The following is a 13,295-nucleotide window of genomic DNA, read 5'->3' as shown; positions in this document are numbered from 1 at the left end:
CTTTATAAAACTCTAGTCAGGCCACATCTGGAGTGTAACATTCTATTCTGGTCACCATATTACTGGAAGGATGTGGAGGCTTTGGAGAGGGTGCAGAAGAGGTTTACCAGGATGCTGCCTGCATGTGAGGCCATTTGCTATAACATGAGGTTGGACAAACTTGGTTGTTTTCTCTGGAGTGGCAGAGACTGAAGGAAGACCTGATGGAGTTTTCTAAGATTATAAAAGGGATAGATAAAGTAGACAGCCAATATCTCTTATCCAGGATTGAAATGTCTAATACCAAAGAGCATGCATTTAAGGGAGAGGGTATAAGTATTAATAGATGTGTGGGGCAAGTTTTTTAAACAGAGAATTGTGGGTGCATTGATTGCGCTCCTTGTGGAGGTACTGGAGGCAAATAGAGGTGTTCAAAGTTGTAAAATTAGTCAGCTCCATCATGGGATCTAGCCTCCATAGTATCCAAGACACCTTTAAGGAGTGGCGCCTCAGCTTCCATCATCAAGAACCTCCAGCACCCAGGACATGCCCTCTTCTCATTGTTATCATCAGGAAGGAGGTACAGAAGTCTGAAGGCACACACTCAATGATTCAGGAGCAGCTTCTTCCCCTCTGCCGTCCAATTTCTAAATGGACATTGAACCCATGAACACTACCTCACGACTTTTTTTAAAAAATCTGTTTTTGCATTACTTATCTTAATTGAATTATTTAATATACCTATATATACTTACTGTATTTCATTTTTTTCTATACTTATCATAAATTGTTTTGTACTGCTGCCACAAAGTTAACTAATTTCATAACAAACACCAGTAATATTGAACCTGATTCTGATTCTTAGAAGGCACACGAGTGTGCAGAGAATGGAGGGATATGGACATCATGTCGGCAGAAGGAATTAGTGTAGTTAAGCACTTATTTAGAATTTCATAATCAGGTTTAATGTCACTGGCATATGTCGTGAGATTTGTTGTTTTTGCAGCAGTAGTACAAGGCAATATATAATAATAAAAATTGTGAATTATGGGGGAGATACATAATATAATACTAGTTTTGCCAGGTACAAAGTTGTGGGCTGAAGGCTAGCACTTTTTCCCCTGGAGCATGGGAAGTTGAGGGGTGACCATTTAGAAGTCTATAATATCACGAGTGATATAGATAAAGTGAATGGTTACAGACCCGTTATCTATAAGGGAGGGGAGTCCAAAATTAGAGAGGACAGGTTTAAAGTGAGAGGAGAAGATTTAAAATGATATTCGAGGGATGTTCAGAGATCCTTTTTATACAATAAATAGATCAGAATCAGTTTTATTATTTACTAACATATGTATGTTGTGAAATTTGTTGCTACCTGGCAGCAATATAGTGGAATACATAAAAATACTATAAATTATAATAAGAAATAAGTATAAATAAGTATATATTTATACTGCCAGCTGTAAATCGGGGTTCAAAAAATGAGTCGTGCAAAAAGAAAGCAAAAATAGTGATGAAGTGTTAATGGTTTCATTGTCCATTCAGAAATCTGATGGCAGAGAGGAGGAATCTGTTCCTAAAACGCTAAGTGTATGTTCCCTGTGGTAGTAATGAGAAGAGGGCGTGTCCTTAATGATGAATGGCATCTTTTTGAGGCATACCTTTTTCAAGATGTCTGTGATGGAGGGTAGTTATGATCTGGAACATGTGATAACAATAATACTAAACCAACGCGAAGAGTAGTGAAATGAATCATCGGAAAAGCATTTGAGAGAAAATAATTTACAGGGCCATGGGGAAATGGGGCCACAGGTTTGCTCACTGAGGACCTAACCAATGGGCTGAGTGGCTCTTTCTGCCTTAATAATCCTATGACTTGATTTTGGAGATCATTGAGATAAATGGAGCTCTGAGTAAAGCGTTTTGTGAGATGTTCTATTTGGCATTACTTTAGACATAGACCAGTACAGGCCTTTAACCTACTCTTAAGCTCAATCTAACCCTTCCCTCCTGCATAACCCTCCATTTTTCTTTCAGCTATGTGCTTATCTAAGACCCTCTTAAATGTCCTTAATATATCTGCCTTTACCTCCATCTGGCAGGGTGTGCCATTCACCCACTACTCTCTGTATAAAAAACTTACCTCTGATATCCTCCCTATACTTTTCTCCAACAGCTTAAGTTATGCCCTCTTGTATTATACATTTCTGGGAAAAAGCCTCTTGCTGTCCACAAATCTATGCCTCTTATCATCTTGTATATCTCTGTCACATCACCTCTCATCTTTCTTTGCTCCAAAGAGAAAAGCGCTACTTTGCTCAACTTTTCCTCTAAAAGCATGCTCACGAATCCAGAGAGCATCCTGGTAAATTTCCTCTACACCCTGTCTAGAAGTTCCATATCCTTCCTATAATGAGGCAACCAGAACTGAACACAATACTCCAAGTGTGGTTTAACTGGTGTTTTAAAGAGCAGCAACATTATTCATGGCTTTTTAACTCAATCCCCTACCTAATGAAGGCTAAGAGACCTTCCTAACCACCCTATCAACTTGTGCTACATCTCTGACGGATCTATGGATGTGAATCTACGATCCCTCTGTTCACCACACTGTTAAGGATCCTGCCATTAATGTATCCTGCCTTCAATTTCAATCTTCCATAGGGAATCACTCCACAATTTTCTGGTTTGAACTTCATCTGCCACATCCCAGCCCAGCTCTTCATCCTATCAATGTTTCATTGAACTTACAACAACCTTCGATACCATCCACAACACCAACCTTCATGTCACCTACTAACCCAGTGCTCTTGCCTTTAACTTGGATCAATAAAAAAATGCTTATTTTCATCAGTATTCTTTACAACATTTATATTTCTAATTTAAGTTGAATGTCTTTGCCTTAGATAAAAAAAGATTCACAGCATTAAACTTCCTTGGGAAATCTAGGTAAATGCTCAATTCAGCTGCTGTATATTGGCCTGATGGGATGATTTGCAGCAAAGCAATTTACTATTAAGGGATTGTTCTATACTGTATTCTCATTTTCTTTCTCTCCCTCCCTCCCTCTCTTCCCCCTCACTCTCTCTCACAGACATTCGCATTATATTAGTTGTCTGCCAGTCTCATTAAAGGAATGATGTTAAGCTTTGGGAACATGAATACACTGCAGGTTGTTTTATGGTTTGCAGTAATTAAACAGAGTATCAGTGGTCTCTAAAATGCTAGAATACAGATGCTGAATATGATGCAGAAAGGCATGCCATTCATATTCAGCCAGCAGAGGTTGCAGACTGGCACATCCTGACTACTGAAGAGAATTGAGCACCAGCTGAAAAGAAAGGAAGGAACGAATTTGAGGGCGATGTTCTCCGTGGATGAATGAAGGTGGGTGGTGTGATCCCCACCTGCAAACCTGAAGGGATGTGGTGTGTGCATGTCATAATGGTAACAGTAACAAGCCATGGAACTCAGGTTGGGTAACAGCCCCAGAGTTCCTTATTTCAGGAGAACAATAAGGAACTCTGCCAGCATCTACGGAGGGGAATAAACAGTCAATGTTTCAGGCCGAGAATAAGAACACATATCCAACAGTACAGTACAGGCCCTTCTGCCCATGCTGTTGTGCCATCCTTTTAACCTACTCTAAGATCAATCTAACCCTTCCCTCCCACATAGCCCTCCATTTTCCATTCATCCATGTGGCAAAGCGAGGGGAGGGGAAGAAGTTCATCTGCAGAAGAGATTCTGCAGATGCTGGAAATCTTGAGCAGTGCCCACAAAATGCTGGAGGAACTCGGCAGGTCACCTATGGAGGAGAATAATCGGTTGACATTTTGGGCTGAGACTTATCACTGGGTCCTGGTCAGACCTATCGTGGGCAGAATCTCTTCTTTGAGCTTTTGGAAAACGCATTTATTTTGTTTATTTGGGAGAAGGACTGTAGGGTTGCAATCTGAAATGTTCACAATCCATTTTCCTCCATCGTCGCTGCTTGACCCAATGTGATCCTCCAGCATTTTACATGTTGCTTCATCTTAATGTACTCAGTGACTGAGTCTCCCATATCCTCTAGGATTGAGAATGGATGTGGAGATTCTCTCTGATCATCGTCCTGAATGCCCAAACCCTGGGAATGAGGCTGAGAATTCACTGTAATGTCCCGGAGCTCCAGTAAATTACATGAATGGCTGGAGACTCGGGGTAAAGTCCAGCCAGTTTCCAGGTACAGCTGGGGAATGCTCCCATGGAACACAGTCCCTGCTTAGATCATTGCATGATTGACTCCTTTCTGTGGTACACTTTCTCTGATCTTTGATCGATTGGTGAGCAAGCAGAGCACAGCTATAAAAAGGATAATACGCACAAAACGCTGGAGGAATTCAACAGGTCAGGCAGCATCTATGGAAAGGAACAAACTGTCGAAATTTTGAGCGGAAGCCCTTTATCAAGACTGGTGAAGGGTCTCAGTGTGAAAGGCATCGATCATGTGGATAGCCAGAGGCCTTTTCCCCAGGGGTGAAATGGCTAACATGAGGGGGCGTAGTTTTAAGGTGCTTGGAAGCAGGTACAAGGGGGATGGTAGAGGTAAGTTTTTCACACAGAGAGTGGTGGGTGCGTGGAATACACTGCCAGTGAAGGTGGTAGAGGCGGATACAGGAGGGTCTTCTAAGAGCCTCTTGGATAGGTTCATGGAGCTTAGAACAATAGAGGGCTATGCGCTAGGGAAATTCTAGGCAGTTTCTAGAGTAGGTTACATGGTCAGCACTACACTCTGGGCTGAAGGAACTGTAACATGCTGTAGATTTCTGTGTTCTGTGCTTATTCCTTCCTATAGATGCTGCCTGATTCTGCTGAGTTCCTCCAGCATTTAGTGTGTGTTAGTTTGGATTTCCAGCATCTGCATAATCTCCTGTGTGATAATGCAGATTATGATAACTGGCATAAAGTTTAACGATTAGCTTCATTTGTCACACGTACATCAAAATAAACAGAAAAAGGCATTGTTTGCATCAACGGCTAACACAGTCCGATGAGCTGCTGGGGGCATCCTGCTAGGTCGCCTCACCTGCCACAACTTACTAACCTGTACATCTTTGGAATGTGAGTGGAAACTGGAACACCTGCAGGAAACCCAAGCCACCACAGGGAGAATGAAAAAAATTCCTTTAGACAGCGGCAGGAATTCAAAGTTCAATGTAAATGTTATTATCAAAGTACATATAGATCACCATTCACCTTCATGTGGCCATACTCAGCAAATTCATTTAACAGGATCAATGAAAGATCAACCAGAGTGCAGAAGACAACAAACTGTGCAAATGCAAGTATTAATAAATAGCAATAAATAACGAGAACATGAGATAAGGAGTCCTTGAAAGTGAGATCAGCAGTTGTCGGATCATTTCAATGATGGGGCAAGTGAAGTTTAGTGTAGTTATCCCTGTTTATTCAAGAGCCTGATGGTTGAGGGGTAGAAACTATTCCTGAACCTGTTGGTGCAAGTCCCGATGTCTTGTACCTTCTACCTAGCGAGAATTGAACCCCAATTTACAGCTGGCAGTTTGAAGCTCTTCGCTGACTGCCATGCGACCATGCATCCATATGGTATGGGCAGAGCTCCTCAAATTGGAAGTTATTATTTATGAATAACTGCATTCTTTATGATGAACTACACTGGCAGAACTAGTATGATCCAGCCCTTTGATGATTTAATCTGGGACAGCAGCCAGTGCCCTGTTGTAATGATGCCCAAGCAGTCAGCATTGTCTGTCACTACCAATGGAACTGAAGACATCTTCGGGATATGTAGTTTATCACGGAAATCTCAAGCAGTCAGTACTCCTCCACAGGCCATTCTGTTTTACAGATTTCTCCCATGTTCAGGAACAATTATTACTCTTCAGCCATCAGGCTCCTGAACCAGTGTAGATAGCTTCACTCACCTCAACGTTGAATTGATTCCACAACATATGGATTCACTTTCAAGTACTCTACAACTCATGTTCTCAGTATTATTTCTTTATTTTTTTATTTGTATTTACACAGTTTTATTGCCTTTTGAATATTGGTTGTTTGTAGGTATTAGTGTGTAGTTTTTCAGTGATTCTATTGTATTTCTTTGTTCTACTGTGCCTATAAGAAAATGAATCCCAGTGTAGCATGTAGTGAGATATAAATACTTTGATAATAAATTTACTTTGAGCTTTGTTATTGAGTGAAATTAACTGAATTGATAAATAAAACTTCACTTGCTTAAAGTGTCTTGTTTCTGTGACGCCCCCTGAAAATGCTGTCCTTTGTTGCAGTGAGGTCTGATGGATGTCAGTTATAATTACAATGCAGCGCTTTCCTTGTTTATGAAATAATCACTATAATTTATGTAGATTCCAATTCCCTCACAAATATTTTGATTAGGAATAACTGTATGTTTCCTTTTTTGTTAAATAAGATATCAAGATTTAGATAGGAATGTAGTGTAATGAAAGCTGGATGGTGAAGATCTAGAATTAACTCAGACTCAAAATAAAAAAAGACGACGCACATGAAATCCAAAGACAAAGTCAATAAGAGTAGTACTAGAAATGTAACTCTTACGATTGAGCACTGAGTGCTCAGCATGAGGCCTTTAAGTACAGACTTTCCATGAAGGAATGTGGCAGGCAAGAATTGGCAGTCTAACTCTTAAACAGACAGTGGCAGCTAACCATACTCCAGGGAACTGGAGCACCAAAACTTGGATCTCTGCCACTGTTCAATTGGGAACATGACGTGTAGGTGGCACGCTTAGTAAGTTTGCAAATAAAACCAAATAGAAGGTGTAGTGGTCCTAAAGATGATTCTTTAAGGTTACAACAGGACTTACTGGAAAGTGGGCACGGAAATGGTAGATGAAATTTAACCTGCACAAGTGTGAAGTGGTGCACTTAGCTTTTTCCTTCTCTCCCTAAACGCATTCCCTCTAAATGAAGCAAAAAAGAACTGCCGGCAATCTCACAGCATCTGTAGAAGCAAAGAGATGGTTGACGTTCAGGTGGAGACCTGCATCAGAACGTGTGATCACAAAAACTTTAGTGCTGATACAGGGTTCAAAGTAAAATTTATTATCAGAGTACATACATATCACCGTGCAGAACCCTGCGATTCTTCTCCTGTGGGCATACTTGGCAAATCTATAGAACAGTAACTGTAAACAGGATCAATGAACAACGGACTGTGCAAATGCAAATATAAATAAAAAGCAATAAATAATGAGTATGAAATATCAAGATAGAGTCCTTAAAGTGAGACCATCGGTTGTGGGAACACCAGAAACAGAAAGAGTTTAGTTATCCCTTTTTGTTCAAGAGCCTGATGGTTGAGGGCTAGTAACCATTCTTGAAGCTGGTGGTGTGAGTTCTGAGGCACCTCTCTGCTGGCAGCAGCGAGAAAAGAGCATGGCCTGGGTGGTGAGAATCTTTGATGATGGATGCTGCTTTCCTACGGCAATGTTTCATGTAGATGTGCTCAGTGGTTGGGAGACCTTTACCCATGATGTACTGGGCCGAATCCATTACCTTTTGTAGGATTTCTCACACAGAAGCACTGGTGTTCCTATGCCAGGCCGTGATGCAGCCAGTCAGCACATTTTCCAGCACACATAGAACCATAAAACATTCCAGCACAGAAACAGGCCTTTCGGCCCTTCTTGGCTGTGCCGAACCATTTTTCTGCCTAGTCCCACTGACCTGCACCTGGCCCATATTCCTCCATACACCTCTCACCCATGTACCTGTCCAAGTTTTTCTTAAATGTTAAAAGTGAGCCCGCATTTACTTCATCTGGCAGCTCATTCCACACTCCCACCACTCTCTGTGTGAAGAAGCCCCCCTAGTGTGCTATAGAAGTTTGGCAAGGTTTTCGATGACATGCCGAATCTCCACAGATTCCTGTGGAAGTAGAGGTTCTGCCGTGCTTTCTTTGCAATTATTTTTATACGATGGGTCCAGGACAGGTCCTCTGTGATAGTGACAGTCAGGTATTCAAAGCTACTGACCCTCTTCCCCCCCCCCCCCCCAATCCTCAGATGAGTGATGACTCATGGATCTCTGGTTACCCTCTCCTGAAGTCTACAATCAGTTCTTTGGTCTTCTTGACATTGAGTGAGAGGTTGCTGTTATTACACCACAGAGCCAACTTTCCAATCTCCCTCCTGTATGCTGATTCATGACACCTTTGATATGGCCCACAACCGTGGTGTTATCAGCAAAATTATATATGGTATTGGAGTTTGTCAGGATGCTGGAGCAGGGATCAAATCGCAGACACAGTACTGTGCACACAGTGGTATTACCGGTAATTGAGTAACAAATCCCAAGGTGCAAAGTCAACATCAAAGTTCAGGCAGAGATCAAAACGTCCAGAGAAATTTAAAAAACCAGAATCAGGAAACAGGCAGAGTCAATATACAGTCAGAGTACAGATACGAATGCTGGGAAGGGTCAGGATAATTCACTGGCACAATCTGACAACAGACAGGTGAAAACACAGGACTAAAACATACAGCAATAAACAGAGAGGCAGATGATAGGTGGAGCACAATGAGACACAGGTGGCAGCAATACAGGTAATAATGAGAAACAGATGAGAGGAGGAGTACTCAGTGATACAGGGGCCGGAGTAGAGCAGGAGCGGGGACAGGAGCACATGGGGCATGAAAACAAACAAGAGCGCATGGCAAAACAAAACCACAGGCTGACTGCTAAGGGGAAAACACATGAAAAGACAAATTGACATCCGTCGATACAAAGTTGACAAAAAGACTGGAGGAACTGACAGAGCTGTACTTAACCACAGTCAAAGGTGTAAAGCAAGTAGAGCAGGGGGCTAAGCACATGTCCCTGTGGTGCTCCTGTGCTGATGGAGATTGAGGAGAAGATGATTTTGCCAATCCGAACTGACTGGGGCCTGCAACTGAGGAAGGGGGTATTGAGGCCCAGGTCTTGGAGTTTATTGATTAGTTTTGAAGGGATGATGGTATTAAATGTTGAGCTGTAATCGATAAAGAGCATCCTGATACATGCATCTTTGCGGTCCAGTTGTTCCAGGTTTGTGTGAGGAGCCAATGAGATGGCATCTGCTGTAGACCTGTTGCTTCAGTAGGCAAACTGGATGGGATTCAAGTCACCATTCAGGAGCTGATATGCTTCAACACCAGACTCTCAAAACACTTCATCACAGTGGATGTAAATACCACTGGGTGATAGTCTTGGAGGCAGGTTACCACGCTCTTCTTGGGCACTGGCATGATTGAAGCCTGCTTAAAGTGGGTGGGTACCACACACTGCTGATTCAAGAGGTTGAAGATATCTGAGAACATACCAGCCAGCTGGTCAGCACAGGTCTTCATTGCTCACCCAGGTACTCCATCCAGACTGGTTGGCTTTCCTTGGATTCACTCTCTTGAAAGCAGCCCACACGCCATCAGATACTGAGACCAAAGGATCATCGGGAGACGTGGGGGTGCGTGATGGTTCCTCACTGTTCTGGTGATCAAAGTGAGCACAGAGGGCATTGAAGCTCTACTGTCCCCCAAGTTGTAGGAGGTTATGGCATTCAAACCCTGCCACAGCTGTGGAGCATCCTTCATTGATTCCAGTCTAGTCTTGAATTTCCATTTTGCCCTGGAAATGGCTTTCCGGAGATCATACCTGCACCTCCTGTAGTATTCTTGATCTCCAGACTTGAAAGCTTCTGATCTGACTCTCAGCAAATTCAGGGTTTCCAGTGTAGGCCCAAATGTCCCATCTATCTGCCTCCATAGGTGTTCTGAGTTCCTTCAGCTTCCAGTACCTGTTGTCTCTTGTGCCGCCACTAATTGCAGCCCTTTCTGTTTTCCCAAGGGAAAGAGAGGCTGTAAAATAAGAGAGAAAAAAATCAAAAACTGCAGGAAGAACTCCACGGGTCAGACAGCTTCTGTGAAGGGAAATGGACGGCGGACCTGAAACGTGCACATTCCATTTCAATTTTCTGTTGGTGCTGGACCCTCTGAGTCCCACCTGCAGTTTGCATTTAAAATTTTTTTTTACAACCTCTTTCCCTCGTGGGAAACAGTGTGGGCAAACAGAAAGGGTTAACAAACGCAGTAACATTTGCAGATGTTGGAAATCCAAAGCAACACAGAGACTGCTGGAGGGACTCAGCAGGTCAGGCAGTATCTGTGGAAAAGAATAAACAGGACTCGGAACGGAACAAAACCTATTACCTCCCAGCATCTCCCTTCCCCGATCTATCTGGCTTCACCCGAAATATTGACTGGTTTTTTTTTACTTCTGTAGACGCAGCCTGACCTGCTGAGATCCTCCAGCATGTTGTGTGTGTATCGCTCCATTGTCCCGCATTTTGCCGTTCCTTGCGTCGCCAAATTCAGCGCAAGGTCAGCAAAGATTTAAGCAACACACAAAATTATTGGGGGAATTTAGAAAATCAGGACATCATCTATGAAGGGAATTAAAGAGTCGACGTTTCCGTCCTGATGAAGGGTCTCCGGTGGAAAAGCTTTCTGTTATTTCTCTTCGCAGCAAGTCAGGCAGCAATCTGAGTTCCTTCAGCATTTGGAGCGCGTTGCTCGGGATTTCTTGCATCCGCAGGATCTCTTTTTTTTTAATCCCCCTCAAAGGTTTATTGTTTTATGGAGTAAATATGAGACTGGAGCCCAAAAATGTGTCGAGGAGGAAGTCACGTAACGGTGTTTAGCCTCAGAAAGATGCAGACGCCCCAGGGGGAGCAGTCGGGCCGGGGATTATCAGGAGATGTAATCTGACACTGCGGCTGGAAACCATAGCCACGCACCGTACACAAAGGGGAGCCGGGGAGGGTGCTTTCTCCTCGCTTCCTCCATTGCAGAATGCTGGCCGTGCTGTATCTGATGCTGGCCGAGCTGTGTCCGGGTGTGGACGCGGACAACTCCCTGCCCTTTGTCCAGCCCCAGTCCTGCGCCAGCTCCCACTTCTACGACGTCTCAGCCTTGCGGTGTTCGCCGTGCGGAGCGTCTCTCCGGCGAAGCGCTGATGGTAAGACGCCGGCCTGGTTCCTTCTTTTCCTCCGTTACGGCGGCACAACTCCTGCTCTGAAGCAATTCATCAGACGGCTTTGAACGGCCAGTATTTCACAGAGCAACCCAGTTGCTAGGATCACCTGATTGCATTGATTTAGTGTGCAATCCATTCAGTGTGAGGCCTAACTAACGTGAAGTGTTGAAAGATGATTAAACGATTTGTAAAGATACTTGGAGAACAATATAACTTTATTGAGGCCATCTTTAGAGTATTATGTGCGGGTTGTGCTCTCCGCATTATAGGCAGGAGGCGGAGACGTTGAAGAATCACTCGAGGACACCCACCAGCCGGGGGTCTTTCCCAATTCACACAAAATGCTGGAGGAACTCAGCAGGTCAGGCAGCACCTCAGGACTGAAGAAGGGTCTCGGCCCATAATGTCGACAAGTCTACTCTTTTCCATGGACGCTGCCTGGCCTGCTGAGTTCGTCCAGCATTTTGTGTGTGTTGTTTTGGATTTCCAGCATCTGCAGATTTTCTTGGCCTCATTCTCATTACTACCAACAGAGGGGAGGTGCAGGAGTCCGAGGATAGAAACAGCTTCTTCCCCTCCGCCATCAGATTTCTGAGCGGTCCATGAACCCATGGTGTGAACACGACCTCACTATTTTTGCTCTCTTTTTGCACTACATATTTCTACCGACCCACAGGCACACACAGATTGTAGTTTGTAGTGTAGGAGTTGCAGGATTGTTAGAAGTTGCAGGTTAGAGTGCTGCCTGCAACGTGCAACCTCAAAGATTTAGTTTGTTTGGGTGGAGTGATGACCTGACACAGAAAAAAATTCCAAGAGGCATGGATAGAATACACAGAGTTTTTTCCCCCCCAGGGTAGAAATTTTAAAGTCTAGAGGCATAGTTTTAGGGTGAGAGGCTGGGAGTTTATTAGAGATTTACTATAAACAAGATAAAATCTGCAGATGCTGGAAAGCAACACACACACAAAATGCTGGAGGAACTCAGCAGGCCAGGTAGCATTTATGGTAAACAGTAGAAGTTTTGGGTAGAAGGCAGGACTGGAGGGAAAAAAAGCAGAGGAGTAGATTTAAAAGCTGGGTGGAGGGGAGAGAGAAACACAAGGTGACAGGTGAAACTTGAGTGGGGGGGGGAATGAAGTAAGGAGCTGGGAATTTGGTGAAAGAGAAACAGGGCTGGAGAAGGGGGGGGGGTCTGATAGAAGAGGACTGAAGGCTATGAAGAAAGAAGAGGAGCACCAGAGGGAGGTGATGGGCAGGCAAGGAGATAAGCTGAGAGGGGGAAAAGGGGATGGGGCATGGTGAGGGAAATTGCCCTGCTAAGTTCCTCCAGCATTTTGTGTGTGTTGGTTGGAGATTTGTGAGGTAGATTCTTTACTACTCAAAGTGGTAGGCGCCCAGAACGTGTTGCAGGGGAGGTGGTGGTACTGGTTGAATACCCCTTATCCAAAATATTTGAGGCCAGAAATGTTTCAGATTTCAGATTTTTTTTGGATTTTGGAATATCGGTATCAGATTTATCATCACTGGCATATGTTGTGAAACGTGTTAACTTTAACTTTGCAGGAGTAGTACAATGCAATACATTATTAATATAGAAAAAAATGAATTGTAGTAAATATAAATATATAAAATAGTTAAGTTTAAAATAAGTAATGCAAAAACAGAAATAAATTTTAAAGAAGTGGTGAAACAAAGCTGCTGTCTTGCTTACTTTATAGCTGCATTAGTTTGTTGCGACCAGGTTGGGTATTCAGAGATATTGACACCCAGGAACTTGAAGTTGCTCACTTCTGATCCCTCTGTGAGGATTGGTTTGTGTTCTGAAGTGCACAATCAGCTCTTTGGTCTCACTGACATTGAGTGCGAGGTTGTTGCTATGACACCGCTGAACTAGCTGGTATATTTCCCTCCTGTATGCCCCCTTGTACTATCTGAGATTCTGCCAACAATGGCAATATAATCAGCAAATTTATAGATGGCATTTGAGCTGTGCCTAGCCACACAGTCATGGGTATAGAGAGTGTAGAGCAGTGGGCTAAGCACACACCCCTGTGGTGCGCCAGTGTTGATCGTCAGTGAGATGGAGTTGCTATTACCAATCTGCACAGATTGTGGTTGTCTGGTTAGGAAGTCCAGGATCCAGTTGCAGAGGAAGGTTCTGTAGCTTTTTGATCAGGACTGTAGGAATGGTGATGCTGAGCTATAGTTAATAAACAGCATCCTGACATAGGTATTTGTATTGTC

General features: G+C 43.4%; 1 protein-coding gene and 1 long non-coding RNA gene across 3 annotated transcripts in view; one reads left to right on the top strand and one right to left on the bottom strand.

The window, feature by feature from the left end:
- The window catches only part of LOC140740831 (meckelin-like), a 182,096-nt gene that overhangs the window by 29,867 nt on the left and 138,934 nt on the right, over positions 1 to 13,295 (top strand). Inside the window, exon 1 of one of the 2 annotated variants that reach the window (XM_073070372.1) lies at positions 10,755 to 11,030. The exons of the other annotated variant lie outside the window; for it this stretch is intronic. Coding sequence (XP_072926473.1) covers positions 10,865 to 11,030 — 166 coding nt within the window. The 5' untranslated portion in view covers positions 10,755 to 10,864. Of the gene's footprint in view, positions 1 to 10,754; positions 11,031 to 13,295 lie in introns of those variants that run through there. 2 annotated transcript variants of the gene reach the window in all.
- LOC140740833 (uncharacterized) lies at positions 7,062 to 10,492 on the bottom strand. The gene is made up of 2 exons (XR_012101941.1): positions 10,308 to 10,492; positions 7,062 to 9,871 (listed from the first exon to the last, which is right to left on the bottom strand). It is a non-coding gene; the product is annotated as an uncharacterized lncRNA (long non-coding RNA).

Source organism: Hemitrygon akajei, chromosome 17, assembly GCF_048418815.1.
Source record: "Hemitrygon akajei chromosome 17, sHemAka1.3, whole genome shotgun sequence".
Taxonomy (NCBI): domain Eukaryota; kingdom Metazoa; phylum Chordata; class Chondrichthyes; order Myliobatiformes; family Dasyatidae; genus Hemitrygon; species Hemitrygon akajei.
The sequence above is the reverse complement of the archived record's forward strand: the minus strand, read 5'-3'. Positions and strand labels throughout refer to the sequence as shown.